Source organism: Aethina tumida, chromosome 7 (assembly GCF_024364675.1).
Source record: "Aethina tumida isolate Nest 87 chromosome 7, icAetTumi1.1, whole genome shotgun sequence".
Taxonomy (NCBI): Eukaryota; Metazoa; Arthropoda; class Insecta; order Coleoptera; family Nitidulidae; genus Aethina; species Aethina tumida.
Window position 1 is genome coordinate 2,602,729 of NC_065441.1, and position 26,802 is coordinate 2,629,530.

Consider the following 26,802-nt stretch of genomic DNA (forward strand, 5'->3'; position numbering starts at 1 on the left):
TTACAATTTAGAATGTCACGGGTCACAGTTCATACATTTCTTTAACTATATATAAAGAAGTCGAGCCTATGAGCAAACTAGTGTAATCACAAAACTAAAAAATGAACAAGTACGCCGTCCTCGTCTTCGCCCTCGTCTTGGCCTACGCCACAGCCGAAGTAAGTTCCCATCAAACATTTCTTGTCTCAAACATCGAAACCGTAACGTTCAATTGTAGCTGATCAAACCGATCACCGACGCTGAAAAACAAGCCTTGAAAAACGCCCACGAAAAATGCCAAGCCGACCCCGCAACCGCCGTCGAAAAAGGTGCCATGAAACTCATCCATGAAGGTAAAGCTGCCGAAGTCAAGAACCTAAAACCACATATTTTGTGCATGGCCAAGACCAACAAAATCATCAATGAGGACGGCAAAATCAACGTCGAATTTTTGAAGAGCAAATGGGCCGAACATTACGACGCCGCCGATTTGGCCAAGTTGGAACCTTGCTTGGTCGAAAAGGACACCCCCGAAAACACCGCCGCTCATTTGGCCAAATGTCAACATGAGGCTGTCGGTTCCATTTTGCATCACGTTCATCATTAATTTTTTTATTAAATTATATCAAATAGGTATTATTATTAAATAAATATATTAAAATCTATTATTTGTTTATATTATTTACTGATTGTGGGAACTAAATTTTATTTTTAAACACCGTTCAATAAGAAAACAGGCCTCGAAAATGGTTCCTTGAAACTCATCCAAAAAGGTAAAACTGCCCAAGTCAAGAACGGAAAACTCAACATCGAATTCGTGAAGAGCAAATGGGCTGAACATTACGACGCCGATGATTTGCCCAAATGTCAACGTGAGGCTGTCGGTACCATTTCGCACCATATTCATCATTAGTTTTTTTATTAAATCACGTCAAATAGGTATTAATATTAAATAAATATATTAAAATCTATTATTTCTTTTTATTATTTACTGATTGTGAAAACTAAATTTTATTTTTAAACGCCGTTCTATAAAAAACATTTTATTTACATTTAATGGTGCAAAAGTTATCAAATAATGCATAAATTAATTTGTTTTTGATTTAATTTTTAAGAGTTATAGTTCAGATAATAACATCAACGATATGGAAATATTTGTATTTATCAATTACATAATACATTAAAACATTTACTTTATTATCAACTTTATTTTAAAACATAATAATGGTTTTAAAATCGTTTAAAAAACTACTAAATAAAAATGATTAGTTTTCCAAACCACGCCAAACAAACAGATTCAGTATTGATTAAACATAAAATCTTACTGGATAGTTTTTATTTACAATTTCAAATGTTGGTTTTGGCGACACATATTAGTAAAGAAAATTTATTATTATAACATTTATAGAAGGTTCAGAAATGAGGTAATATATTTTTATGAAATGGCTTTTTTGATATCTAGTTTTAGGAACAACTTTAGTTTTATATTCTTACTAACTTACTAACCGATTTAAAAGCAATTACCATCAAAAGGTTGCAAGGAAGAATTTGAAAAGGTGTCCCGATTTCCAAATATAATTAATATATGTATAATTTATTATACAGTTAAATTTATCATATATTTTTTGTATAATTTAGAAACAAAACAGTAAATAAAAATAATATTATTCAGAATATATTGATTGACATAAATAAATATTTTACATGATCAAATAATATAAATAATGGTATTGATAGTACAAAAATGAGCCAATAGTTTCATGTTAACACTTGTTTTCGGGAATGTCCTTGTCAACCAAACAAGTGTGGATCAGCATTGAATTTTTTATAATTCTTATTAAGTTTATGGCCAAGTATAAGATATGAGGACTGAAGTTTTTGACTTAAGAGACACTTAGCCCTCTTGGATCGGTTTCAAAAAATCTCTCTAAACTGCTAATGGAACGTCACTTTGGCATTCTTCTTGACCTTTTTCCAAATATTCTTTTTCTTCTCTTCGTTTGATTAAGTCAAGACACACATCACCGCTGCTACGGTGATTCTCAGGATGAGGTCAAAGACGAAGTTGGTATACTTACACCATGATCTAGTCTCAAATTCTTTTTATGTTTCAGACGATGTGTGAGCTGGACATGGAATATTTTAAATGTCTTTTGGATTATTTAAGAAGATATCAATTCTGAATATGATCGTGGTTGAAAAAATAATTTTTGAGTTTTTCAAATATGCTTTAAATTAATAAAATCAAGAAATAAACCAAGTCAGGGTCTCGATGAGTACTATAAAATGAAGACTAATGAAACTGGTCTGTATTCTAGGAAATCAGCAAAGAAGCCCTTCGTTTCTGCAAAAAGAAGAGCTTCTTGCAAGAAAACATATAAACTGGGCAGATGAGCAATGGAAAACAATTTTGTTTTCCGATGAAGTCGGTTCCAATTATTCAAATCTGACCTAATATGAAGCATGGTGGAGGAGGCATTATAATTTGGGGATGTTTTTCTGGGTTTAATATGGATCCACTGGATGTTTAGAAGTAATTAAAAATAGTAGATAAATAAAGGAAGGCTAAATGTACGTAAGGTTGTTTTATTTTATAGTGGCTGTACTTTTGACTCTTGAATTGTTTTCAAATATTGATAAATACTTTAACTAAACTCATTAATAAACAATTATATTGCTGTAATGTTGTTATCAAACATACTGCATAACTTATTAAGACAAACGAAATTTTCTAAAGTTGCCCTACATGTGAGTGATAGTGTAAATCAACAAGGTCAAGATATGCAAACATTTTTTTGTCTTCGTTTTATAAAATATATTTTATTACTTGCAAATTAATCATTAAAGAAAGTTCATTGGTAAGCATTGAAATGCAGAATATTTTATGGTGAAACATTATCAAAATTTGCATAAGTTAATTTGTTTGCGATATTATTTTTAAGGGTTATAGTTCAGATAAAGTGAAAATATTTATAAAATTTATCAGTTATTTATAAAAGCCCTTACTTGTGTATATTTTATTAACACTTACTTAATATACAAATACAACTCAAAAATAAAGATAAAATATATGTCAATTAACAATTAAAAAAAAAACAAAACAATAATTTTTTATGATGGTGGTGCAAAACGGCAACGACAGTTTCAAGATGACACTTAGCCAAAGCAACAAGAGTCTCTTCAGAAGTGTCCTTGTCAACCAAGCAATAATATTAATAGTTATACTTACTTAATATACAAATAAAACTCAATATTCGCTTTAAAATCTATTTTATTATTTATTAATCGATTTAACAATTAAAAAAAACAACGAAAAATTATTCATGATGATGGTGCAAAATGGAACCGACAGCTTCACGCTGGCACTTGGCCAAAGCAACAGCTGTCTCCTCAGGAGTGTCCTTATCAACCAAGCAATGTTGCAACTTGGCTAGGTCGGCGGCGTCGTAATGTTCGGCCCATTTGGTCTTCAACAGGTCGACGTTGAGTTTTCCGTCCTCCTTGATGACTTTGGTTATCTTGGCCATACACAACATGTGCGCTCTCAAGTTCTGGACCTCAGAGGCGTGGCCCTCGTGAATCAGTTTCAAAGTGCCTTTTGGGACAGCGGTTGCGGGGTCAGTTTGACATTTTTCGTGGGCAGCTCTCACTTTTTGTTTTTCTTCATCCGTAAGGGGTTTGATCAGCTAAAATTAGACGTCACAGTTTTTGGTGTGATAGAAAAATATTGATGGACTTACGGCTGCTGCACTGATTCCCAGGACGAGGGCGAAGACGAGGAAGGCTTTCATTTTTTATTCAGTTTTGTAATTGAACTGATTTATATATCCAAGCTGGGCCTCTTTATATATCCAAGATGATTGTTTAAATTTTGGCTTGTAAACAAAAAGTGCTTACCAATTTATTTCACGTCTTATCAATACCAAATGGAATCATTCCTTTTTCAAAAACAAATAATATATAAACAAAAATTAGGAATTATGGAATAAACCTAATTTTTCAAAACATTTAGCGAAACAAATAAACTATAATTGATAAACAATAACAAATTATAGAAAGAAACATACTAAACTAGGTCTTGTCAATATCTAGAATTATTGAGATTTGCAATTATATTATGTTCCCTAATAAGAATGTTTGATTTAAAAGAAACCTCCCTTTACATAAAATAGGGACTTGTTCACAAGTATCAATGATTAAATTCAATTCATGAATTGTATTTAATTTAATGACTATATTTAATTCAATAATTTAATAACAATTTTTTGATTTGAAGTCAATTAAAATGTTACAACTAAATATTCATAAAAAGTGTGTTTAAAATAATTTATTGCAATGATTTAGTAAACAAAAATAGATAAATAAAAGTATTCAGCAACTGCTGAGGCCACGTATAAGTTAATGGAACAAAAAATAAAAAATAAATTACTATTTATTTTATAAATAAATAGTTTAAATGTGTATTTAAAAAATGGAAAAATCCTGTATCACATAAACAATATTGTTGGTTCTTCGAAAAGAAGTCGTAGGATCAGATTCGGAATAGATAAGACGTGAATTGACTCGACTGGCATTCAAAATCTAAAATGTCACGGGCCACAGTTCATGCACATTCGTAGGTATATAAAGAATATCTGACTAGGTCTAAATTAGTTTTATTACAGAACAAAATCAAAAATGAACAAGTACGCCATCCTCGTCTTCGCCCTGGTCCTGGGAATCACCGCAGCAGGCGTAAGTTAACTTCTATTGCATATTGTTTGACATCAAAACTATGACCATTAACCATTAACTTTAGCTGATCAAACCCATTTCGGACGAAGACAAACAAAAAGTGAGAGAAGCCCACGAAAAATGTCAAACTGACCCCGCAACCGCTGTCCCAAAAGGTTCTTTGAAACTCATCCAAGAGGGCAAAGCATCCGAAGTCAAGAACTTGAGACCTCACATTTTATGCATGGCTAAAATCGCTAACGTCATCAAAGAGGATGGAAAACTGAATACTGATCTGTTGAGGAGCAAATGGGCCGAACATTACGACGCCGCCGACATGGCCAAATTGCAGGCCTGTTTGGTTGACAAAGACACCCCCGAGGAAACAGCTGTTTCTTTGGTCAAGTGTCAACGTGAAGCTGTTGGTTCCATTTTGTACCAGCTGTAATTATTTACAGTTTTCCATAATTTTCATTAAATTTTGTAATATATTCATTTAGTTCAATAAATAAATATTTTGATAATTATTTCTGGTATTATTTTGTGGTTTGGTAATACTAATTACTTCACAAGAATTTAATTGTTTTAAAATATTTAATTTGAAGTATTATAAAATAAAGTGTGGCCCATTTGAAAGCGGGAGACCCTTATAAATTTGTAATTTTATTCCGATTTTGACACCTTTCTTGCTATTGTAAAGCATAAAAATATGCTATATTTTGATAAAATGTCATGTTTTATAACTTAAAACCAAAATGCACGGGGTAATTATTTAGATATGAAAATTGAAGAAATCATACTAGCAAATTGTTTATAGAAAATCTAACTACACCACTGTATTAAGTACCGTCAGAAATGGCTATATGCGAATATTCATACAAAAATGCTTATTCACAATTCTATGAAATAAATAAAAATCATATTTTTTATGAATCAAATCAATTAGTCTACGGAATAAATTGTCAAAAATTGCACACTATTTTTCAAGAATATTTGATTTTTAATTTTTCCACAAAATTACGATTATATATAATTTTTTATGAAACTTCGTATATACTCAATTCACGGGATGCTTAATTCAGTGGTGTAGTAGATTTGCTTTAAAAAATTTGCTGGTATGACTTCTTCAATTTTCATGGCTAAAAAAATACCCAGTGTGTTTTCGTTTAGGACCAAACTCGTGACATTATAATCTATACATATATAAGTAAAATATGTATAAAAAATCGGACAAAAAATACAATTTTATGGGAGTATCCTGTTTTTACTGTATAAATTTGTATTATTATTTTGGCCAAATTAGTTTATTTAATGTCAAATTTAAACAATTAATGAAACGAAATAAAACATTTATTTTTAAAATCATTTAATATTACAGAAAATACGATTCATCCTTCAACTATAATATCCACCTCCTAAAAACAAGAAAATTGTAATTTTATGAACTTAATTAATTTCAATAAAACTTACTTGTCTGGTGGATATTTTAGGCCAATATGGAAACAAATGGATGAAATCGAGTGGTTCACAACCGGCAATAACGTGTTTCATCACAATCGGGATGTTTCTAATAATTTTAACCCTTTTTGTATATTCTATTATTATTTTTTTACATTCTTTTAAATTTTCCTCTTCGTTAGAATCAGTCCAAAGCCAAACTTCTGAATAGTTGTCTAATATAAAACTTGCTAAAAATAAAAATAGTGAAATATTTTTAAGTGCACCCAAATGTTTAAAACGTACCTGGAGTTATAGCACTATAAAGATGCGAATGCAAAAATGGATATCTGGCAATTTGATGGGAAGCTAAGGAATATTGGACCAAAGTCGCTTGTAATTCACCAGTTATAGAATTTAAATAGAACAGTTTGGGCGTAAAATTATCATTGCAATGAACTGTTAGAAAATCATTATTCCCTGGTACCAAATCAATTAACGATTCACTACTAGTAACAGGAAATCCGAATAGTTTTTCAAATCGATTTAAAGATTTTTTCTTGTAAATTTCTGGCGAGTTAACACCATGCCAAACAGTGGCTTTTTTCAAGTCGGTTTGTACAAGTACAAAACTAGATTTGCTCCTCAAACTCGACTTCAAACAAGGTACTTCGTAGAAATGTATTTCCCCCTCGAGTTCACCTCTGAACACGAACAGACGATTCGATTGACCATCATTTCCGGACGTTGTGATAACATCGTCGAAAATCCTGAAAAACACCGGAGGTTCGCTCCATTGTACGACGCGTTCGACGATGGTTTGTTCGTTTTCAAATTCCGCGGGCAGCGGTGAGTAACCTTTGGTAGCGTTTTGGCCTTTCCAAAAGAAAAATAACGTTTCATCCAACAACTCACCCTCTGCCTCAAACTGGAACTTCCATTTCATCATATACGTTTCGCAGTCTGAAAACACCCCGTGCAAATTGTCCGGCTGATTTTCTAATTGATTTTCCACAATTTTCCAACATGTTACTTGTTTTGTGTTTATTTTTGCGTCTTGGCAGGGACCTCTGTTTAAATTGTGATAGTCAACGTAAAATTTATATTCGTTTTGAGCACTGCTAACCATGAAATCCACCACGTCACACATCTTAGTGAAGATCAATTAAGTCTCGTTGCGCAATCTTATCTTGTTTGTAAATAACTTAAACTATTATCTGTCAAGCTACAACTGATATTATTAGAAAAACAACCTGTATGATTCAAATATTTATTATATAAAAATATATATACAACAATTTGAAATTAAATATATTAAATAACAAATTCTTAGCTTTAATTTTACTTAATTATTAAATATTGAGAAAAAACAACGTGAGAAATGCAAACTTTTATTATATATAAAACTATTTAAAAAAATAAATAAAATCACAAGTTAAATTGAATACTCTAACATCACAAATTGAATCAAGTTTTTGGCTTTTAAAATGGAATACTTTCCATAAAAGTATTATCAATAATTAAAACTGAGAAAAAATATTTCTAGAAATTATTTATATTTGACCGAAAATCCGGATAGTTCATGCACGCAAAATTTGCTGGCAATATAAAATATTCTTTCGGATTCGGTTTCCTTCACATCAATGGCCATTATCGGATGTCTTCCTACTATTATTTTCCTATCATAATCTCTTAAATTCAAGTTTTTCCAGGACCCAACATGGTAAATGTAAATCTACAAAAAATTTAATTAAATAATGTTCAAAAATAAGACAATTATATGTACGTTTCCGATGTCGACTCCCAGAATTAATGTATTGCCATAGAGATGGATGCACGAAATACTGGAGTTGAAAATTTCGCTGCTGTTAAACAATTTGGTGCTGTAACCGTTTGTTTCGTTCAACAAGCAGAACTCTATATATTCCGATTTGTGGTGACTATCGTTTTTATCTGGAAACAACATAAAGTAATAATTATTATTAAATTACATAAATTTGTAAACATGTTTATAAAAGCAGAAACAAAAATCAACCAACATGTACTGACGATAGCTTCGTCCCTCAAAATTTTCCTTATTTGCGTCTTATAACTATTATCCCTCAAGGTGAAATTAAAATCCACGCTGGTTCTTTCGGTGAGGGCTTCCATGGGTGTGATTTCCGGATTCTCGTATCGCACGTATTTGATCCTATCATTGATCAAAAACGTACAGACACCGTTCCACATCTTCTGACAGACTATGCGAGTAGGTGAGTAAATGCGCGAGAACCACAGCACTTTTTCGTCGATCTCTTCGTCCAGCGATTGAATTTTACTTATCGTCGTCCTACCACCCTCCGTTTCGTAACATATGTGATCTTGGAACACGCTGCAATAATTATTTGTTAAAACCGTACTATTTGAAACAAGCGTATGCGTTACCTATATGATTTGCTGCCGTAAATCGTCCTTTCGTCGGGACCGGTCAGCGCCATGACTTTAAAGCCTTTCGAGAACGCAATTAATATGTTAACCTCATCCAGGTTTTTGTCGTCGCGGCAGAGGAACTCCACCCCGATTATCCGGACTGAAAAGTGTCTGGACGAGTGGAGGAGCTGCCAGTGGTCTCTGTAAACTTTTAAACGTCCGTCTTCGGAACCAACCGCAACCAAATTTCCTAAAAATTATATTTATATATTGATATAATATATACAGGTTATCCCAGAATATGTGGGAAATCTCTCAAAATCTAAAATAACACTTAAAAATAATAGGACAAGTTTTCTATGGCCTTCTTTACGGAGATACGGGCCCATAATGAACGCCTCTGGAAATCATTTATTTTTAAATAACTTTTGAAATACTGGGTGGAATTGAATAATTTTTTAATATAATGGTAACCAGATAGCTCTCCTTAAAATGGGCTGCTTAAATTACATTCAGCTTATATAGTTTGCCAGGAACACCCTGAATGCTAAAGGTTTATGCTGTTTAAAAATATTATTGCTGTGCCTTACATACAGGGTGTAACAAAAAATAACATTAAACTTTCAGAACTAGTCTGTCCAGGGCAAACTAAATAAGCCAAATATAATTTAAATGGCCAATTTTAGAGAGACTTTCCGGGTTACCATCATATTAAAAAAATATTCAATTCCACCTAGTACATCAAAAGTTATTTGAAAACAAATGATTTCAGGGGGGCGTCCATTACGAGCCTGTATCTAAATAAAAAAGACCGTAGAAAAGAAAATTATAGGAACTTTTCCTATTATTCTGGTGTGTTCTATCTGAATTCAGGAGATTAATCACATATTCTGGGACATCCTGTATAATGACCTTTGTAGTGAATATTATGAGGTTTACATGTTCTTTCAATAATTTTTAAGTCTATTTTCATACACAATTACTATTTTGCTGTAATTTAAATGAAAAATAGACCAAATATTGATCATTATACATATCCTCTTCTATATTGCTAAATAATTGTCTTAGACAACTCTTTCAAATATATAACCAACTTGTTTATAAATCATTTTCATTCGACAATTTTGTTTGTATTTTCAGTACCTAACACAGCCAAGCAAGAGATTCTTGAAATTTCAACAGGTGTTCCTTTCATTTTGCAAGTAATATCTGAGGGGTTATGCCAGGCATACCAATTTTGATAAATATGTAGCCATTTCCTATAATCTTGATACCCTCCAGTATATCTCCGACAATAGTCAACCATTTCATTCTTGGGTATATCTTCATTGCAACACCATTTCCATATTTGCGTTTTCTTTACCACATAAAAAATAATTCAATTACAGGTTAAGTATTTATTTTTTATTGATTAATAGCTTACCTGTGATAAATAGTCCACAATTTCTGCAGTTTTGTCGTCAATGTGTCTGCAATTGAGCAATGTTTTGCCGTCACATTTCATAAGTATCAATTCAATTATCTCTACAGGGAGCACATCCATTGTCACCAAGTTATTTATGCGTACTCTTCAAGTACAACAAACGAACTGTCTTCAACCACAATGGCCATTGTGAAAACACTTCGAATCAAAACAAATTGTTGAGGTTATGGTTGCCACGTTGCCAAGTCGACTGCGTTTTATAAATATGTTTAGATGAACTGTTTTATTTGCGCGTGGGTTTATTAAAATTCACTCGAATTGTTGAAAGTAAATTTTTGTTTTTTATTACATTCGTCAGAGAAAATTGATGTTGACAGGGACGATGGCAACGTCGCATCTATTTTTGTGACGAATTTTACGGGGGTAGGGCAAAATGCACTCGAGGTTACAGCTGATTCTATTTTTATTTGAATCAAGACGACTTTATGTTATATAAACAATCAAATAATATATTAAAAAGCAGGTTTAAAAAATAATTTCATTAATAAATTAAATCTGTAAAATATATAAATGTGTAAGTACATAATATAAAATTATTTATTTATTTATTTCAAATTAATTTATTCGTATTACTAGCAGTAGTATTATATTTTAAACTTATAATTGTTGTTTTTAAACGTCCCATCCCATCATTTATTTATATTAATGCAACAATTAAAAGCGACACAACATTAGCAATTAATAAAACAATTGTTTTCAGTTAACAATTTTTCCAAGGCTTTTATTTAACAATGACAGGAAATGCAATCGGTACTCGAACAAATCAACCAAAACATCAATTTCTCAACGCGTTCGATCCCAGAAAAGTAAACAGCACGTTTCACAAACACAAAACGGCTGTGACCCAAAATCACCGTTCGCCATATACGTATAGTATGATTCCGACGCGGAAAAACCGCTTCCGTAGGAAACTGAACGGCCTACGGGAACAAGAAAACGGCCGTGCATTTCAATTCGGACACCGAATTCATGAATAGAAATCACGTGGGCAACAAACCGTACACGGGGAAAACGTGTCTCATCAGTTCTTGGTTGACTTTGTTGTCGGTCGGTTTGCTGTTTACGTAATAGTTTTCTGTGCGGCAACTATTGTTTTTGTTTACATTTTACGGGACTGGGAACAATATCAATTTTGTGTGGAGAACACCGTGCATTTTAATGATAGTAAGTAAATAAGTGACGAAACGTTTTGCTAGGAAAATATTTTTGGTGAAATGGAATAAAAGTTGCGGACTAATATTGATTAAAATTTATTTGCATAGCAAGGTTAAAATTAACTGATTACACATAGTGCGTAACCCTGAATACAAATTCAGTATTAATTAGACTGTTTGCCAAGTTCTACTGCTTGTTCAAACGCAAAGTAAGATGTTTTATGTCACTAAAATGTTTCATTTAATTAAATGAATTCAGTTTGTAGCAGGTGATGTAATTTTTATGTATATACATTCTTTTAAACCATTTATATATTATAAAATGTTTTAAAGAACATTAAAATTAATAATATTGTTAAAACATGCGCTGAACTTAAGTAATACGTGGTTAATTCATAGGTATTATGCGTATTTAATTACTTACTTACAGTGATAAGCTTTTAATGGGCATTTACCAAATTGACATTGTGTAGGTATATTTCAAATTAACGTTTTATAATGAGGAACCCTGAACAACATTTTGTCTACCTTTAGTGTTAACAAGTTATTTTCAATTTGTTTGGCTAATAAAAATTATTATTTCCAAAAAAGAAAAGAACAAAGGTTCATTTTTAGGTTGTTTATGTGAATATTTATTATTATTTTAATAGTAATAAAAATATAAAAATTTTGCACCTTTTATTTCAAAATATTTTTAAAATTTATGTGACTATATAAATAGATTTCAATCAATTACATTCGTTGTTCCACAGCTTAAGAAAATATGATTAGGTTTTACAAAAAATATATAATAATATGTTCAATTATGTACAATTCGTGTACAATTTTCACTTTTATTTGAAATATAGTATGTATTATTTACTATAATCAAGTGGCAGCTACTCAGAGGCACTCACTTAATAAAATACGTTAATACTAAAATACTTTTTTTAAGTTTATATCCTTCAAAATAGAATATAACTTAATATTTAAACAAATCTAGAATGGTAATATGTTGTAAAACCAACAATTAAACAAGTAATAACAGTTTTACATTAAATTTCAATGAATATTTTGTGCGCAAGTTCTTCGGAGGCACTTTTAAATGTGTCTCTTGCCGCCAATTCGTTTCATAAGTAAATGTTGAATATTTCTATTTGGTTTCAATATCCAAGTACGGACTATTGTTGTAATAGTAGCCAATAGCTAAGAATCAATAGCCAATTTTTTAGTTTTAAAAATTACTTTATTGTGAGTGTGTCTGGAGGATTCAGTTAGGGAAAGGGTTTTCATTTATTGGTGTCCAACTACAATAACACAAAATTTATTAACATAATAAACGTTGTTGATTTGATGGAGTCCAATTCCAATTAATAAGTTAAACTTGATTAGCTAAGGGAAAGTACAGTAATTAATAAATTATTTTGCTGGCCATGTCTTTTATTTTCAAAGGGTAATGAAGATATTTGCTGCCACTGCTATATTATAACATTAAATGTAGAAAGAACAAATTTATCGATTAATAATAAAACGAACAGTTATTTCTCTATTATTTATTGAAGATAAAAGAGAATGTCTGATTAGATATCTGCAAATTGATACACAATTTTTTAACTATATGCAGGAGTAATAAATAACGTGGTTAAAAATAAAACTGATCTCTGTTATTTTTTAAACTGAAAAGAAGGTGTGATTAAATTACCTAAAATATACAAAATATTAAACAATTCCAGTATATAGATAAAAAAATTATAATTATAAAAGGTTAAAAATATATTTTAAACTTTATTCAACCAATTTTAATGAGAATTCAAGTGCAGGTTTTATTTAAATCATTTTATCATTCAGAATAATATATTTTTAATACACTTACGATAATATCTAAAATAAATTATAATTATTACAATAACCTTTAACCAATACTTTTAAACTAAAACCCCTTTTTTAAATAAATTAAATGTAGATTCCTAATTAATTGTTGTGATTATGCCCATTACTGTATATACTGTACAAAATTTTTAAATTATTTTATTTACACTTAAAATAAATTTCAGTTTCATTAAAATATTTTAAATTATTTTATTTTACTTCTCAGAATTTTAATATTTGAATCAATTTATGTACATTAATATTTAAATAAACTTAATATTCAACTATTAAATTAAATATTTTTAATAAAAAAATATTTTAACTAATTTTTTAATATATTAAATTTGGTGATATTTAAAAACTATAAAATATAATATAATAAAAATTAATTTCATTAAAAGAATGAAAATATTTTATTAAATTTTAATATATGTTATATATTCAAAATTACTCATATTTGGAAAATCTGCAAAAGACCCTCTAATTTTTTTTTGCTTTTGTGGTGAATTATTTCTTTTTTCAAATTTTACTTGAAGTAGCTCACAGTTAATGTTATTAATTATTTTCTTAAAATCATTTATTTCCTAGTTTGGTTAAATAAATTAGTAAATTTAAATCATCTAAATATTTCAGATTATACTAATTTTTCCTTCAAAACAAAACACAACAATAGTTGATTGTTATTAATTTAAAATATTTATATTATTTAATTATTTAAACAGACAAAATATGAACACCAATTAAAGTGAGAGAGATATATATGTTTACATATGCAATAGACAAGGATAGATATATGCGATTTGTTAAGAAAATATTCTGTAATTGTAACACACAAATAAAAAAAACAAAACAGGTCAATTTTAGATAAATAAAAACCGCAAAATATGTTTACAATTACACAAATATAATATAGCAGCTAATACTTCGATAACGATAAACGTTTCTGGATAATAGAGTACTGCATCGCCCTCTACCGTCAATTGTCAAAAATCCAATACAACAGATGATGACGAATGCTCCATATCATTTTATTACTTTGTCGCCCCTCTAAAAAACGTACACCACAAACAACCAAAATCGCCGCAACACTGCAGTGATATGTGAACTAAATCGATCAACAATTGTGCGGAAAAACAAATTAATTAAGTGCGTGAAAAGTGTCAGTGGTTTTTAAGGTTAAACGTCAAAACAGGCCAGAAAATGGGCACATTCAAAGTGATCGCCTTGTACGACTTCGAGGGCGAGCCCGACTCGGCTGAGCTGACGATCAAGGCGCAAGAAGTGCTGACGGTCACGCGGACCGACGTCGGTGAGGGCTGGTGGGAGGGTTTGAACGTTTTGGGGAAGTCGGGCCTGTTCCCGCAGGCCTACGTCGAACGTTTGCCCTCCGATAATAAAACATCTCCCCCGGCCATGCCCGCGCCTGTTTTTAACCAGGCCTGGGAGAAGAAGAGCTCACCGACTGAGGACCAGGATGATTGGGATGATGACTGGGATAATGATGATACGTATTCGGAAATAGGGCAGGGAAGTGTTAAACAAGAGGGGTATTATAGCAATGAACCTAATCATAATGTTCCTGTGGTGCCATACATGGCCAGGGATCAAATGGGGGGTAGTAACACTCAACTTGATAACAAGGGTACTGTTTCCAAGAAGACTTTGAACAGGTTCTCGCAGATCGTTAAATCGGGGTTGGAGAGTTACTTGTTAGGTAGGTAATTATCGTTTTTCAAATTTTGATTATACTTTCAATCAATAAAATTTAATTATATATTTTGAAATAATCATTAAAATTCATAATTTATGAATCACTGCTCACATGTGTAATATGAATGTACTTACAGATGATTCCAACAGATTTTAAAATTGTTAAGTTTAAAGTGATATAAAAGATTAATAATTTAAAAGAAGTCAAAATTCTGAATGCATTCAATTTCTTAAAAAATAATGCTCGGCCTTTTTTCTTATGAATAGATATGGTTGTTACTCATATTAATGAACGTTAATTGATAAAAAAGTCAATGACTCTTTTTCTGACTCACTATCAAATTTAACAATGGATAAATAAAAATATTTGTTAAATATTTTTTTCTTTAGTTTTTAATATTTCATTTGTTATCAACATTATGATAAGGCTGTTTAAATATTAAAATTTTAGTGTGTAATAATTTATTGGTAAATATTTTTTTACTCTAAAAACAATTATACACTTTAAATAATAGTAGTGTTTCATCATCTTTTTGTCTATATACATTATATGCCATTATATATTAGTTTACATACGTTATATTACATAATTTATTTAAAAAATGTATTCTTTAATGAATTTACAGTTTGTCTCATAATTAAGCACATTCTTATGGAAAATATTAGACAATTTATTCAAACTTTAACAAAGATAAAAATGAAATTTAGATTTTATTAAACATTTTTTGTTTAACAAATATATTTTTCTAAGAAATAATATTTTACATCACTGTTAACATAAATGTAAAATTTCCATTACCACTTTAAAAAATTATAAATTAATTGTATTATAACATTAACAACCAACAAATAAAATGTTTCAGTACCATTCAAAATTTATTTAACAGATAAGAAGTTTCCATAGACAAAAAGATAGAAAAATGTCTGAAATTATATATGAATAATTTCAGGAGGCCCAACAAGCGTACCAGCACCCACCCCCGATATAAAAATCTACCGTGAAGGCACCCAATCAACATGGGAACCGATATCGAATCCCTATACCGTGCAAATCAACTCGCCAAAGAAGGCGACCAAAATGGGCGGTCTGAAATCGTTCATCGCGTACACGCTCACCCCCTCGTTCTCCAATGTCGAGGTGTCACGACGCTACAAGCACTTCGACTGGCTGCACAACCGGTTAACTGAAAAGTACAACCTGCTGGCGGTACCGCCGCTCCCCGACAAACAGATATCGGGCCGGTACGAGGACCAATTCATCGAACACAGACGAGTGCAGCTGCAGGAGTTCATCAACTACATGTGCCGGCATCCGGTTTTCTCGCAGAGCGAGGTCTGGCACCACTTCCTTACTTGCACGGACGAGAAACAATGGAAGGACGGCAAACGGAAGGCGGAACGTGACCCCTTTACTGGGGCCAATTTCTGTTTGACCGTCGCTGCGCCCGAAAAGGAACTGTTGACCTCAGACCGGAAACTGGACGAGGAAACGGCGTATGTTATTAAGTTGGATCAGCAAATTAAGAAACTGCTGCAGACTTGCGGTGATCAGTTGGGGAAATGCGGTAATATGTATAAGAGGGAGAATATGCGGATTGGGGAGAGCTTTTTCGCATTAGGGGCGGCCATCGACAAGAACAGCAAAGAACCCTCACAAGTTTCAAGGGGTAGGTGCTTGTTCACTTAATATTTGCTGTGAACTGGTCTGTGACAACAAGGAGTTGAGTTTGTTTAATTTACAATCGTTGACCTTATCTCCTAAATGTCAAGCGCCTGTAAATTAATCTATCTAATCAATATAGCTGAGAGTAGAACAAGGTCATTCGGGGAATATACGACGAACAAATTTTCCAAACTCAAATTTTTGGTAGGATTTGAAAATGTTGATGGACCTTTAAGTATCTTTTTGGATGGTGTTTTAAAAACCATTAACGTTTTCAAATTCAATGAAAAATTTTACTCCAGAAAAACAAAACCGGTATAATTATCTGCTGCAAACATTAATCAGTATTTTACTTTTTTAGAAATACATAATATTGGCATAGTTTACACAAAAATCGGCACTTTATTTGAAGAAATTTCACGGGATCACTGGCAAACGTTATGCGACAAACTGTACATTTACAAGGGAATTACCAGCTGTTTCCCCGAGATCATTCACATTCAAAAACAATCCGAGTCGAAAAAACGGGAGATAGAAAAGAACGCGACGAATCCCAGAGAGGTGGCGGACTTGAAGAAAAGATGCGACACTTTAACCTATACAGTTTTCGCCGAAATCAATCACTTCCAAACGGAGAAGAACACCGACCTAAGAATGGCGATGAAACAATTCCTGCAGGACCAGTTGAAGTTTTATCAGAATATTGTGGGACAGTTGCAGGATACTTTAGACAAATTTGATTGAGTGCAATTATGTTAATTTAAGTGAGCAGGGTAATTGAGATTGGGCGGTTTTTACGAATAACAGTGCTTGTACCAAAAATAATTCTTTATACTCGAGCGCAACTGAATCATTATTTTATTGTGTATATTTTGTATATATCTTTATACATACTATTCAAACAAATTTATACACTTGTTGCCGTAATATTGCTATTGTTTAACTTTCTTATATTAATTGAGTAAATGTAAGTATTTCTTGAGCTGTGTAGAAATTCCATATTTTGTATATTTATTGTTTAATTTGTATACACTTGTATTATATATATTTTTATTATACATGTAATTTATATTATTAATAAACATTTAAAAATAATTTGACTTGTTTATCTACACTATCTCTCATATGTAGAGAAACAAATTTAAATTAATTTTATAATTGTCTAAAGATTTCGTACCTCCCTTTATGTTCGAATATCTTTATTTACATAATTTTTATGTATATTTCCTTCAGGGTTCATAAGTAAAGCAACCAAACCGTATATTCAATCGTTCTTCAAAGCTATAAATACCTAGAGGTGTCCACTTATTGTATTTATTAAAGTTGCTCTTCATATGAATGATAGTGTATATTAACGGTGACATCAGTCATATATAAAAATAAGAAATATTCAAAAACGAATACTTAAAATATTGACGATTTAAATAAGCTAATTAAGACCATAACAAGATAACTTATCAAATTAATTATTCAATAATCCAACTCATCAATATTAGATAAAAACAAAATTGTTAAACGTTTCTATATGTTTTTATAACAAATTAGTTTTTCGTTTACAAAATACTTTCCACGTAAGTTATACAAAGAAGTGTTCCACAAAGAGTGTTGTGTAGTCTTGTTTCTGTAGATCTAGCATAAACTAAATCGTCATTTCAAATAAATTAAACGTAGACTTATCATTAAAAACCCTACATCTCATCTGTTATGTGATTCTGAGTACATTGATATTGGGCACTCACATTCCCTCTTCTTTAGCCATACAAACCTTCATTCAGTAATTTTCTTCTCACAATTCTAAAACATCATCAAATCTTATTTTCTCTGGGTTAAATTGACGATAAGAATGGATTGTTTTTTGATATTGGATGTATATTATCCATTTATCGAACTTGCAGAATATTTTTGGTAGCTTCCACTTTCTCCTGTTTCTCTAAATTTTTTATTAATACAGGTAAAGCCTGACTGATTTAGCTGTAAACTATTAGCAATATATACTTATTTATCAGGGTCTTGGTAAGGCAAAATTATAATTTTTGCATAGTGTATATCAAACACAACAATAAAAGAAAACACTATAAATATTATATTTACTGGAATCTATTTCAAATAGGACAGCTGATATTTTTAATACATAAGTTACTATAATTATAATATTTGATTAAAATTCATTATTTCTGCGAATATTGTAAAAAGTATCGATTGAAATTCCAATTCTAATTGAACCCAAATATCGAACACTGTTGAATTAGGTCAATCCCTTTATTTCGGACGGTTTTATTTCAGATGCAACGTCAGACGTTCAGGACAACTGCTTCACATTCATAATCGCAACCAACAACCTATCACAACCGTTTCGACGTTCTCCCGCTTATCTAGAGACTAATTAAAGGTACAGAAGCAAATTTCTGATGGTCGAATGGCGAAAAAGTGCTGTAGTACAGACTGTGTTAGCACAGTGTTAACCATTTACAATATTATCTTATTGGTAAGTTTATAATTATAAACACGAATAAAATTAGATTCCAGCCGGACAAAAATAGATGTTGCACTCCTATTTTCGTTTTGTTTCAGATCACTGGAGTGGCGGTGATTGGAATTTCTTCATGGATAGTTTACAACAGTCATTTTTACGTGCCATTACTTCCTTCCGCCAGTTTTCCTACTTTGTTATACGCCTTGTTTACTTCCGGCCTTTTGGTTGCGATTGTTGCTGTACCATTCGGTTTTCTGTCCGTTGCGAAACATAATCAAATCTTCATTTTATGCGTAAGTTTAATTTTACTGTTGTGTATTCTAAATTTACCGAATGTTTAGTATGTTTTCGTGTTGCTGTTCGTATTTCTGCTACAAGGAATGGTGGGCGTTATGTCTTACGTGTTCCAAGAAAGTATGGAGGACCAACTGAAACTGAATCTAAATGAAACGTTGATGGTAAAATATTCAATTGACGACAGAATAACGAGCGCAACTGATCAAGTACAAGAGACCGTAAGTAACTAACAAAACCACCCTAATTCGTCTAATTTTTAAAACAGTTTAAGTGTTGTGGTTCGGAAGTTGTGGCAGACTGGTTGGAGAGCGTCTGGTACCACACCAGCGACAGAACCAGGAAAATTCCGGACTCCTGCTGTAAAACAATAAGCGAAGGTTGCGCCAGAGTCAGCAACCGACCATCCAACATCAACATTAGCGTAGGTATCTCTTAGGAATTACTAAAATTGTTTAATTTTTCCTCTGGTGATTTGTTTTAGGGTTGTTTAGAGAAAATTGCTCAAAACTCGAGCGAATGTTTGTGGTTTATGAGTGCGACAGGAATCGGTTTGTTCGCCTTCAATATTATTGGAGTGTTATTGGGAATGTGCCTTTATTTGAAACTGAAAAACGACGACTATCCTGTCGAGCCGCCGCTTCTCAGCGACCAAAACACTTTACAACGACCCGGAAATAAAAAATAGTTATTTATTTCAAATAACATATCAATTTGTACTTAAATCCACCACCTTTTCTTAGTAGCAAACTTAACAAGCGTATAAAAGAGTTTCTAGTCCGCATTTATTTGTTACGGGTGCTAATTATTGTTACTCACCCTTTTTAGATCTATATGTATGTTAGTTTTATAATTGTTTTTAATAATTATTATTGTTGTCACCACATTTCAACTATTCCACTGATTTTAATTGTCTTGTCTCCTTGAATTGTGTTAACGCTTATTTTAATATGACTGTGATTTTATATTTATACCTAAATAAAGTTACTCAATTTAATTTTGTTTTATTTATGTAATGTGGACAGTCACCACCTTTATTAAAAATATATTTTAGTTTTAGTATATTTAGTGTACATTATTTTTATACAATAGAATTTTGTTTTATTTATGTGCTCTAGACACAATTTCTCAACAACACTATAATATACGCCTTAGGAATGAACTCTAATAAATTTAAAACACATTTGAGTAGAAAGTGGAATTTTTAAACTCTCACACATGCGCGTAAGACGACGCGCGTCGCGACGCTCAGCTGTGCCATCGACCAACGTCGTTTGTGTATGTTGTTCCCACAAAATTAGACCAGCCTCGAATTAGTGAGTGTAAAGGCCAAAAATTCTAGTAAAAATGTGCTAAAATCGCGTCGTTTCCAGCAAGAAAATGATGGACTATCCGACATCGTCGCCTCCACTTCCAGCCGAGACGTTCGCGGAGGAGATAGACACGTTGTCGCTGCAGGACAAAGAATCGTACGACATTTCGTTGATGCAACACAACAACAACAACATAAACAAAGGTTACTTAACGGACGGCGCACCGGATCGTCCGGGAACCAGGGGCAGGAAGACTTTCGCCTTCTGGGTGCTGGTCGGGTTGTTGTTCACCCTTGCGATCGGCAATCTGATTCTGACCATCACCATACTCGGCGTCCTCAAACTGGGACAGGGAATGCGTAACATGGAGATAATCTACAATGAAAACGTGTCTAATTTCTACGGGGACATCGATTTGGACCATCTGTACAACAAGGACGGCACGTTTTTGGGATTTTCGGACGAAACTGTGGACATCTCGGCGGTCGACAGTTCCGTGATTTTAACCTTACAGGCCAATCCCGGCGACGGTAAACAGACCAGCTTGAAGATGTTCAAAAACTACACGTTTTTGCGAGGCATCAGCCGCTTCCTGGTCAAGTCGGCGAACGGCGTGCCCATTTTCACCACCACCGAAACCGTATTCGAAAGTCTGGAGAAGGCGAAAGGATTCATCACGAGGCAGATGGAGACGGGTCAAATCAGGAGCGGAAAGGACGAAAGCCTGTCGATAGAAAGCGACAAAATGGTGAACTTAAAGGGCACCGAGGGGAGCAAGATTGAAGGGCGCGAAATCGTGTGGAGTGCGGACGAAGACATTTACTTGAAGACGGTGAATGGCTGCATTATCCTGAGCGGGAAGGAGGGCACCTACATCGATGTGAACAGGATTCCGGTGGCCCAATTGCGTAACAACACGGTGAAGAGTGGCCAGTACAAGATTTGTGTATGCATGCCTGAAGGGAAACTGTTCAGGATCCCGATTATTGACGTCAACGAGCAAGTTTATTGCGACGACGTTGATATTAGTGGCCCCGGTTTTCCTTGTGCAGTCAAGGAATAGGTTAAAATTAAATAAATTTCTCGATGTAGCACTATAATCTATTTGTTATTAAGTTGTTTAATAGGATTTGTAAATAATGTTTTTCGTTTGTAGCGTATCTAAACGAATTTTGTAATGACAATAAAGTTGTTTTTATTTTAATTTTTTTATTAATATGGGAAGACGAGACTTAATTACATAAAAATACAATCTTATAATTAATAAAATATTTAGTGTTCAATTATATAAATTTTGATGACTCATGTAATATAAATTAACTAATACATTGTCATGATTTTTAGTAGCAAAATTTTTAACTTGCAACTTAAAAATAATTTCTTTTTATACAATAAAGATAACACTAAAGAGCTTTTAAATAACAGGAAGTGTATTCAAAGTTGTTTGTACTTTGGCGTGTATTTTATTAATTAAAAATATTTTTCATATAAATATATTTGATTTGCTACAATATTATAATTATTACATAAAAATATTTGGTACATATATAAATATTTCAGACTTTTTGAGATAACTTTTAATTTAAATTAACTAGTAATACTAATAAATTAATTAAAGTAATACATTCGCAGTATCTTTTTGGTCCAAAATATTCAAATCGTAACGAATAAAGCTTCTTGCTTTTTATACCACAAAGTCCTTTTGATAAATTTAAAGCAGCTCTTCAAAATCGGACAAAAAACCCAAATTATTATATTGGTAAGGTACACAAAACTGGAATAGTTGATAATATCCTGATAGTCCACTTTATAGTGGTAGATGAAGAAGTAGCAAGTCACTATTGAAATGCCAGAAAGTGTATTTAAAGTTCCTCGACACTCTTGCCAGTGTCGCATTCCAAAGAACTCTCTATATATTATAGTTTCAGTGTAGGAGGTTATTCCGTAACCAAAGCCGAAGAGGAGGCTGCCCAGTGTTATGGCATCGTTGTTTATTTCTCTTTGGGACACTAAAAAACACAAAACATTAAAAACTTCACTTCCAATTAGAACAGTTACTTACAATAAAGCATCACAGAACTTAACATACAAGATCCGGTAATATACAACACCCTAATCTTTACGTTGGACAACTTGGTGACAACTGGCAAGAAAATAAGGAAAAAACACCAGGAAAAAGCCATGTAACTAAGTAAAAACACGGCCTCGACCCTTTCAAATGTGTGCAACTTTTCACACGCAATAACCGGTATCAAATTCACGAAACACCCGAAGATCAAAGACGTGGACGATTTCGTCACCAACACCGGATACAATTTCGGATTGACAACGGTCCGGTAGAAGGGCACGAAGAAGTTGTAGATCAAAAACCTTGTGAAGTTCCTCCACCGCCTCTTCCACAGGTACTTCCTGTACGGCGAACAGCCGCACTGTCCACGTCTGAAGACCGGACCGTCCGGAAAGTCGATGTCTATGGTGTTATGCGACTGACCCGTTTTGATTTCGGGCAGGAGAACGTCGGAGGTGAACTGTCTGTTCGCGAATTTCGGATCGTTCTTGTTGATCTCCTCCAGTTTGGCGGTGATCTGGCTCAGTCGTTTCGAGCTAATCTCTTCGGACTCGCTCTCTTCGCGGATCCGGGGTAAGATGTTGACGCCGAAGTGTTTGGCGTAGTATTCCTGTTTTATTTTGTCCAACTCGTCGTTGGTGAGGTTCGTCTCTTCGTACTCCTCCTCCTGCCACGTTACGTCTGGGTCTTCGTCGTCGGATGTTGAAGCTGAACTGGATGTGTTCTTTGTTGATTCTGATTGTGCGTTGTTGTTGTTGGTATGGAAAACGCTTAACTCGGTCATTGAGACGGACATGCTAGAACATCAATCAAGGTGAATTTTATGTTGATAAGTCCCAAAGGAAAGTTTACTTCGTCATGTTACTGTAATGCGTAGGTTTTTGGCTAATCCATTGTTGACTCCTCTTGAAGAACAAGCAAAAAGGTATGATGTTGCCAATTATGGCGGTAAAAATTAGTGGTGTGTATTTAGTTCCGTAAATTTCATCCAAATAGACAACCAAAACAGGCATGGTGAACATACTTATTGCCCTGGAAATTTGTATAATGCTCTGATAAACATTAATATTAATATCGTATTCGTCTTCTAACAATTCTTGTATGTAAATTGTTATAAATTGTGATAAAGTTCCTAAAAAAATACATTTAAGATATGTTCAGCTAAAACAAAAGTGTAGTACCTCCTAAAAGTCCATAGGTGAGTATATAAATGTTTAGACTGTTTGTTGTTGCGGACATATAAAGTGCAGCTTGCAGGAGAAGTGCCGCCAGAATTAAATACAGACGGTTGAACGGGACGTTTATGTAGTACTCGTAAAGACATTTTGTGATTGTTTCTGAAAGATACTAATTAAAACACTATAATACATATCACTAGATTTGATTACCTGAAATGTTTTGGGCTGCGATGAACACAACAACGACCCAAAGTGTTTTGTGATAGTTATAGAATTTCGTTACTGAAAACTCCAAAAAGGAACCAGCATAGCAGAAGAAAATGGAGGAGAGCAAAAACTGGAAATGAGATAAAACAAAACATAACCAAGATCAGTGTCAGTCACATGACAAAATTAAGAACATAATATAAGTGTGCCCACCTCGACGATAGCGACGCTGACCAAAAGCAGTACTGGCGTCCTTCTGGTTCGTTCCGCGTCCGCATTGTCGTAATTCAAGATGTTGACGGCTGTGGCACTCCTCAACATCGTCAGCTCATTCCTCCGTCATTTTGGCGTCGAACTGTGGCCGGATTAAACGGCACTATCTAATCTTATCAGCGTGTATCTGTGGACGATGTTCGTAACTCGATGGCATTTCGTTTTGCGTTGCGACCGAGGCACGTTTCCGTTTTGCTTAGCACGTAGAAAATGGTATTGTGTGTTGGGGAATTGGTCGTCTGTTTTTGGTGCGTGAAATTTGATGCCATGCCGATTTTCCTAATTGACTTTGCATGCGCCATATTAAAAAACAATTTGTACAAATTGCCGCAATCGTTTCGTAATTGTTTATCTTTATTAAATTTTGAGAAAATAAACATTGGATATAATTAGATATTTGCACAACATGTTTCTATTTAATCGTTCGTGTTTATTCGCATTCGTACTTTATGGTGAATTCAGCGATTAGATAATCGAGAAGATGGTACCGAATGGAAAAAATAAAATGCGGCTTAAAACGTAACCTGAAAGTGAAAGGTGAACGTAAAGTGTTTCAAGAAAATGAAATGCGAGAAAATATGCCTATTTTGGCACTCTAAACTTATGCAACATACGACTTATAATTTAAATTGACATTATCAATAATTTGAGTTGATTTTATATCAATACAATTTAAAAATATACGTTTTCTAACAATTTCAAAAGACTAAACCGTTTGTAACAATTCAAATCTGTCGCAACAATTACAAGGTTGACAATTTGCTAAAATACTATCTACAATTTTCAAATATTGAAACAACATTAAACATTTCAACAAAAACCATTGTTTATTGTTTGAAAGTTTAATAATGAGTTAATTATACCATTAAGTACAATCGTTTATTAACCTATAGGTCCAAGAAACTCAATCAATTGAATGTGTTGAGTCAAAAAATTTCACCTATCGAAACAAGGTGTCTCAAAATAAACAAACCGTATTATCACATCATAAAAAAGAATGATTATTCCTTTGTCTCGAGACAGACAGTGAAAAATATTCTTGGAATGTTAAATTGATATTGTTACCAGTTCTGTTTACGGACTCCATTATATGCCATTAAAGCCAATTATTAAAATGCCGAACGTCATGAAAAATAAGTGCATTCTTGTCTCCCATTTTCTTTTAAGTTCTAGAATCATATTTTTGAAGATATTTTTTGTTGGGGAATTATGTAAATTGTTTTAGTTTGCTTTCAAACACCCTTATAATTTATACATTTAACATTTATTGAAAATTTTATAAGAAAAGTGAAAAAATATCAAAGATCTTTGGTTGACCTCAATGAATGAAGCTTCTTATTAATTGGTTAGGCTAGATTAAGATAGGTTAGATTAGGTTGTGTTAATTTATGTTCTAAAATTGCATCAGTTAAAGTGTATACAAAAAATAATAGTGAATAAAATGATGTTTTTTTACACGAACCGTTTAAAAAATGGAAAGTGACTGATAAACATAAAAACCACAAGTCCCTAGTAAAATACAAATAAGTAGTTAGCAGTGGCGCAAGTAATTCTTGCGTCGTGGAATATTTGATGTCTGGTCTACCGCATAATTGTCAAACAGAAGAGCACAGATGCGTACGAAGCCCAAGAAAGTGGGTGAAGTAGTGAAATTATAAGGTGTGATGTATCGGAATAAACAACCTCGACAATTGACCGATTTGTTTGATTTGTCTGAAAGTTATTGGATTTTGTTTTGTTCAAACATTAAAACAATGTTGAATGAGCCATATTGAAGACGAGATAATTTTGTTTGAACCGCGTAAATATTTAAGCAAAGAGGAATTGTGCAATTGGTATTAGTACTTGATACCTAAATATTTTTATGGTTATTTCTTTCAAAAAATGTACGAAGCTAAATAGAAATTTCAATCAAATTTAATATATCATGGTAATTTTGTTTAGACTATATTAGTTTACCTGTGATTAAAAAGATGTTTACAAAAAATTTAAATATTAAGAAGCATGAGCAGCTTTTTATTAACTTCAAGAAATACAAGGTTTCTCTATACAATTTTGATTATTTTAGCTTTCGTTACCATATCTTAGATTGGGTTAACTGAAGTTTAATTTCACTTAACCTAATCATAATAATTGTAGAGGAGTACAAAATCAGGAATTCTTTATATAATTTTGTTTAAGCTAGATTGTCCTAAGTTAAATTAGATTAAGTAATGTTAGACTTGAATAAAATTCATATTAAACCACTTATGGCAAATTCAGTTTTTTGACATTTAACAGATCATAATGGTAAAGAAATAGAAAATCAGGAATTCCTTTTATAATTTCGTTTAGATTAGATTACAAATACAAAATCAGGAATTCTCTATATAATTTTGTTTAGGTTAGGTTGTCCTAGGTTAAATTAGGTTAAGTAATGTTAGACTTGAATAAAATTCGTATTAAACTTCTTAAGGCCTATGAAAATTAATTAAAAGGTGTATTCAAAATGTTAAACATATTTTAAAGAAGAAAAAATCAGGTTTTTGTCATTTAACAAATCTTAATTGTAGAGAAATATAAAATCAGAAATACCCTATAGAGATTGTTTAGGTTTAATT

At 32.4% G+C, this 26,802-nt stretch overlaps 9 protein-coding genes across 9 annotated transcripts; 5 read left to right on the forward strand and 4 right to left on the reverse strand.

The window, feature by feature from the left end:
• The first annotated feature begins 2 nt into the window (after positions 1-2).
• Positions 3-644, forward strand: LOC109605073 (uncharacterized). Its single transcript, XM_020021642.2, has 2 exons — positions 3-158; positions 218-644. Exons 1-2 carry the CDS (start codon positions 102-104, stop codon positions 584-586), a joined length of 426 nt encoding a protein of 141 aa, XP_019877201.1. The 5' UTR covers positions 3-101; the 3' UTR covers positions 587-644.
• Positions 645-3,232: 2,588 nt separating this feature from the next.
• Positions 3,233-3,831, reverse strand: LOC109605064 (uncharacterized). Its single transcript, XM_020021633.2, has 2 exons — positions 3,720-3,831; positions 3,233-3,665 (listed from the first exon to the last, which is right to left on the reverse strand). The coding sequence occupies exons 1-2, from the start codon at positions 3,768-3,770 to the stop codon at positions 3,297-3,299; spliced, it is 420 nt and encodes a 139-aa protein (XP_019877192.2). The 5' UTR covers positions 3,771-3,831; the 3' UTR covers positions 3,233-3,296.
• A 725-nt stretch (positions 3,832-4,556) lies between these two features.
• On the forward strand, positions 4,557-5,170 carry LOC109605075 (uncharacterized). The gene is made up of 2 exons (XM_049969761.1): positions 4,557-4,713; positions 4,778-5,170. The coding sequence occupies exons 1-2, from the start codon at positions 4,657-4,659 to the stop codon at positions 5,138-5,140; spliced, it is 420 nt and encodes a 139-aa protein (XP_049825718.1). The 5' UTR covers positions 4,557-4,656; the 3' UTR covers positions 5,141-5,170.
• Positions 5,171-6,024: 854 nt separating this feature from the next.
• On the reverse strand, positions 6,025-7,255 carry LOC109605074 (supervillin). Its single transcript, XM_020021643.2, has 3 exons — positions 6,436-7,255; positions 6,163-6,380; positions 6,025-6,107 (listed from the first exon to the last, which is right to left on the reverse strand). Exons 1-3 carry the CDS (start codon positions 7,076-7,078, stop codon positions 6,081-6,083), a joined length of 888 nt encoding a protein of 295 aa, XP_019877202.2. The 5' UTR covers positions 7,079-7,255; the 3' UTR covers positions 6,025-6,080.
• A 130-nt stretch (positions 7,256-7,385) lies between these two features.
• On the reverse strand, positions 7,386-10,188 carry LOC109605070 (uncharacterized). The gene is made up of 6 exons (XM_020021638.2): positions 9,962-10,188; positions 9,682-9,895; positions 8,554-8,788; positions 8,169-8,500; positions 7,916-8,082; positions 7,386-7,864 (listed from the first exon to the last, which is right to left on the reverse strand). Exons 1-6 carry the CDS (start codon positions 10,079-10,081, stop codon positions 7,679-7,681), a joined length of 1,254 nt encoding a protein of 417 aa, XP_019877197.1. The 5' UTR covers positions 10,082-10,188; the 3' UTR covers positions 7,386-7,678.
• A 614-nt stretch (positions 10,189-10,802) lies between these two features.
• LOC109608242 (CD151 antigen-like) lies at positions 10,803-20,154 on the forward strand. The gene is made up of 6 exons (XM_049969558.1): positions 10,803-11,185; positions 18,680-18,881; positions 18,968-19,162; positions 19,211-19,384; positions 19,432-19,587; positions 19,648-20,154. The coding sequence occupies exons 2-6, from the start codon at positions 18,813-18,815 to the stop codon at positions 19,849-19,851; spliced, it is 798 nt and encodes a 265-aa protein (XP_049825515.1). The 5' UTR covers positions 10,803-11,185; positions 18,680-18,812; the 3' UTR covers positions 19,852-20,154.
• Positions 13,844-17,491, forward strand: LOC109605077 (sorting nexin lst-4). Its single transcript, XM_020021646.2, has 3 exons — positions 13,844-14,737; positions 15,684-16,400; positions 16,758-17,491. The coding sequence occupies exons 1-3, from the start codon at positions 14,224-14,226 to the stop codon at positions 17,138-17,140; spliced, it is 1,614 nt and encodes a 537-aa protein (XP_019877205.2). The 5' UTR covers positions 13,844-14,223; the 3' UTR covers positions 17,141-17,491.
• Positions 20,155-20,404: 250 nt separating the features above from the next.
• LOC109605072 (beta-sarcoglycan) lies at positions 20,405-21,680 on the forward strand. Its single transcript, XM_020021640.2, has 2 exons — positions 20,405-20,479; positions 20,537-21,680. The coding sequence occupies exon 2, from the start codon at positions 20,544-20,546 to the stop codon at positions 21,537-21,539; it is 996 nt and encodes a 331-aa protein (XP_019877199.2). The 5' UTR covers positions 20,405-20,479; positions 20,537-20,543; the 3' UTR covers positions 21,540-21,680.
• A 271-nt stretch (positions 21,681-21,951) lies between these two features.
• Positions 21,952-24,858, reverse strand: LOC109605063 (uncharacterized). The gene is made up of 6 exons (XM_049969547.1): positions 24,143-24,858; positions 23,933-24,059; positions 23,726-23,881; positions 23,397-23,676; positions 22,539-23,341; positions 21,952-22,485 (listed from the first exon to the last, which is right to left on the reverse strand). The coding sequence occupies exons 1-6, from the start codon at positions 24,248-24,250 to the stop codon at positions 22,130-22,132; spliced, it is 1,830 nt and encodes a 609-aa protein (XP_049825504.1). The 5' UTR covers positions 24,251-24,858; the 3' UTR covers positions 21,952-22,129.
• Between the last annotated feature and the right edge of the window lie 1,944 nt (positions 24,859-26,802).

What these genes read in the sequence shown, in the direction of transcription:
- LOC109605073 (XM_020021642.2), top strand. Translation starts at nt 102, where the DNA reads ATGAACAAGTACGCCGTCCTCGTCTTCGCCCTCGTCTTGGCCTACGCC. An exon ending in TGGCCTACGCCACAGCCGAA is followed by an intron (nt 159 to 217) that starts GTAAGTTCCCAT and finishes GTTCAATTGTAG; the next exon opens with CTGATCAAACCGATCACCGA.
- LOC109605072 (XM_020021640.2), top strand. Translation starts at nt 20,544, where the DNA reads ATGATGGACTATCCGACATCGTCGCCTCCACTTCCAGCCGAGACGTTC.
- LOC109608242 (XM_049969558.1), top strand. Translation starts at nt 18,813, where the DNA reads ATGGCGAAAAAGTGCTGTAGTACAGACTGTGTTAGCACAGTGTTAACC. An exon ending in ATCAAATCTTCATTTTATGC is followed by an intron (nt 19,163 to 19,210) that starts GTAAGTTTAATT and finishes CCGAATGTTTAG; the next exon opens with TATGTTTTCGTGTTGCTGTT. An exon ending in CTGATCAAGTACAAGAGACC is followed by an intron (nt 19,385 to 19,431) that starts GTAAGTAACTAA and finishes TTTTTAAAACAG; the next exon opens with TTTAAGTGTTGTGGTTCGGA.
- LOC109605063 (XM_049969547.1), bottom strand. Translation starts at nt 24,250, where the DNA reads ATGTTGAGGAGTGCCACAGCCGTCAACATCTTGAATTACGACAATGCG. An exon ending in TCAGCGTCGCTATCGTCGAG is followed by an intron (nt 24,060 to 24,142) that starts GTGGGCACACTT and finishes TCTCATTTCCAG; the next exon opens with TTTTTGCTCTCCTCCATTTT. An exon ending in CGCAGCCCAAAACATTTCAG is followed by an intron (nt 23,882 to 23,932) that starts GTAATCAAATCT and finishes AGTATCTTTCAG; the next exon opens with AAACAATCACAAAATGTCTT.
- LOC109605074 (XM_020021643.2), bottom strand. Translation starts at nt 7,078, where the DNA reads ATGATGAAATGGAAGTTCCAGTTTGAGGCAGAGGGTGAGTTGTTGGAT. An exon ending in TTATAGTGCTATAACTCCAG is followed by an intron (nt 6,381 to 6,435) that starts GTACGTTTTAAA and finishes TTTTATTTTTAG; the next exon opens with CAAGTTTTATATTAGACAAC. An exon ending in CTAAAATATCCACCAGACAA is followed by an intron (nt 6,108 to 6,162) that starts GTAAGTTTTATT and finishes TCTTGTTTTTAG; the next exon opens with GAGGTGGATATTATAGTTGA.
- LOC109605064 (XM_020021633.2), bottom strand. Translation starts at nt 3,770, where the DNA reads ATGAAAGCCTTCCTCGTCTTCGCCCTCGTCCTGGGAATCAGTGCAGCA. An exon ending in TGGGAATCAGTGCAGCAGCC is followed by an intron (nt 3,666 to 3,719) that starts GTAAGTCCATCA and finishes GTCTAATTTTAG; the next exon opens with CTGATCAAACCCCTTACGGA.
- LOC109605070 (XM_020021638.2), bottom strand. Translation starts at nt 10,081, where the DNA reads ATGGATGTGCTCCCTGTAGAGATAATTGAATTGATACTTATGAAATGT. An exon ending in CTCTTGCTTGGCTGTGTTAG is followed by an intron (nt 8,789 to 9,681) that starts GTACTGAAAATA and finishes TATAATTTTTAG; the next exon opens with GAAATTTGGTTGCGGTTGGT. An exon ending in CGAAGCTATCGTCAGTACAT is followed by an intron (nt 8,083 to 8,168) that starts GTTGGTTGATTT and finishes TGTTGTTTCCAG; the next exon opens with ATAAAAACGATAGTCACCAC.
- LOC109605077 (XM_020021646.2), top strand. Translation starts at nt 14,224, where the DNA reads ATGGGCACATTCAAAGTGATCGCCTTGTACGACTTCGAGGGCGAGCCC. An exon ending in GTTGGAGAGTTACTTGTTAG is followed by an intron (nt 14,738 to 15,683) that starts GTAGGTAATTAT and finishes GAATAATTTCAG; the next exon opens with GAGGCCCAACAAGCGTACCA. An exon ending in ACCCTCACAAGTTTCAAGGG is followed by an intron (nt 16,401 to 16,757) that starts GTAGGTGCTTGT and finishes TTACTTTTTTAG; the next exon opens with AAATACATAATATTGGCATA.
- LOC109605075 (XM_049969761.1), top strand. Translation starts at nt 4,657, where the DNA reads ATGAACAAGTACGCCATCCTCGTCTTCGCCCTGGTCCTGGGAATCACC. An exon ending in TGGGAATCACCGCAGCAGGC is followed by an intron (nt 4,714 to 4,777) that starts GTAAGTTAACTT and finishes CATTAACTTTAG; the next exon opens with CTGATCAAACCCATTTCGGA.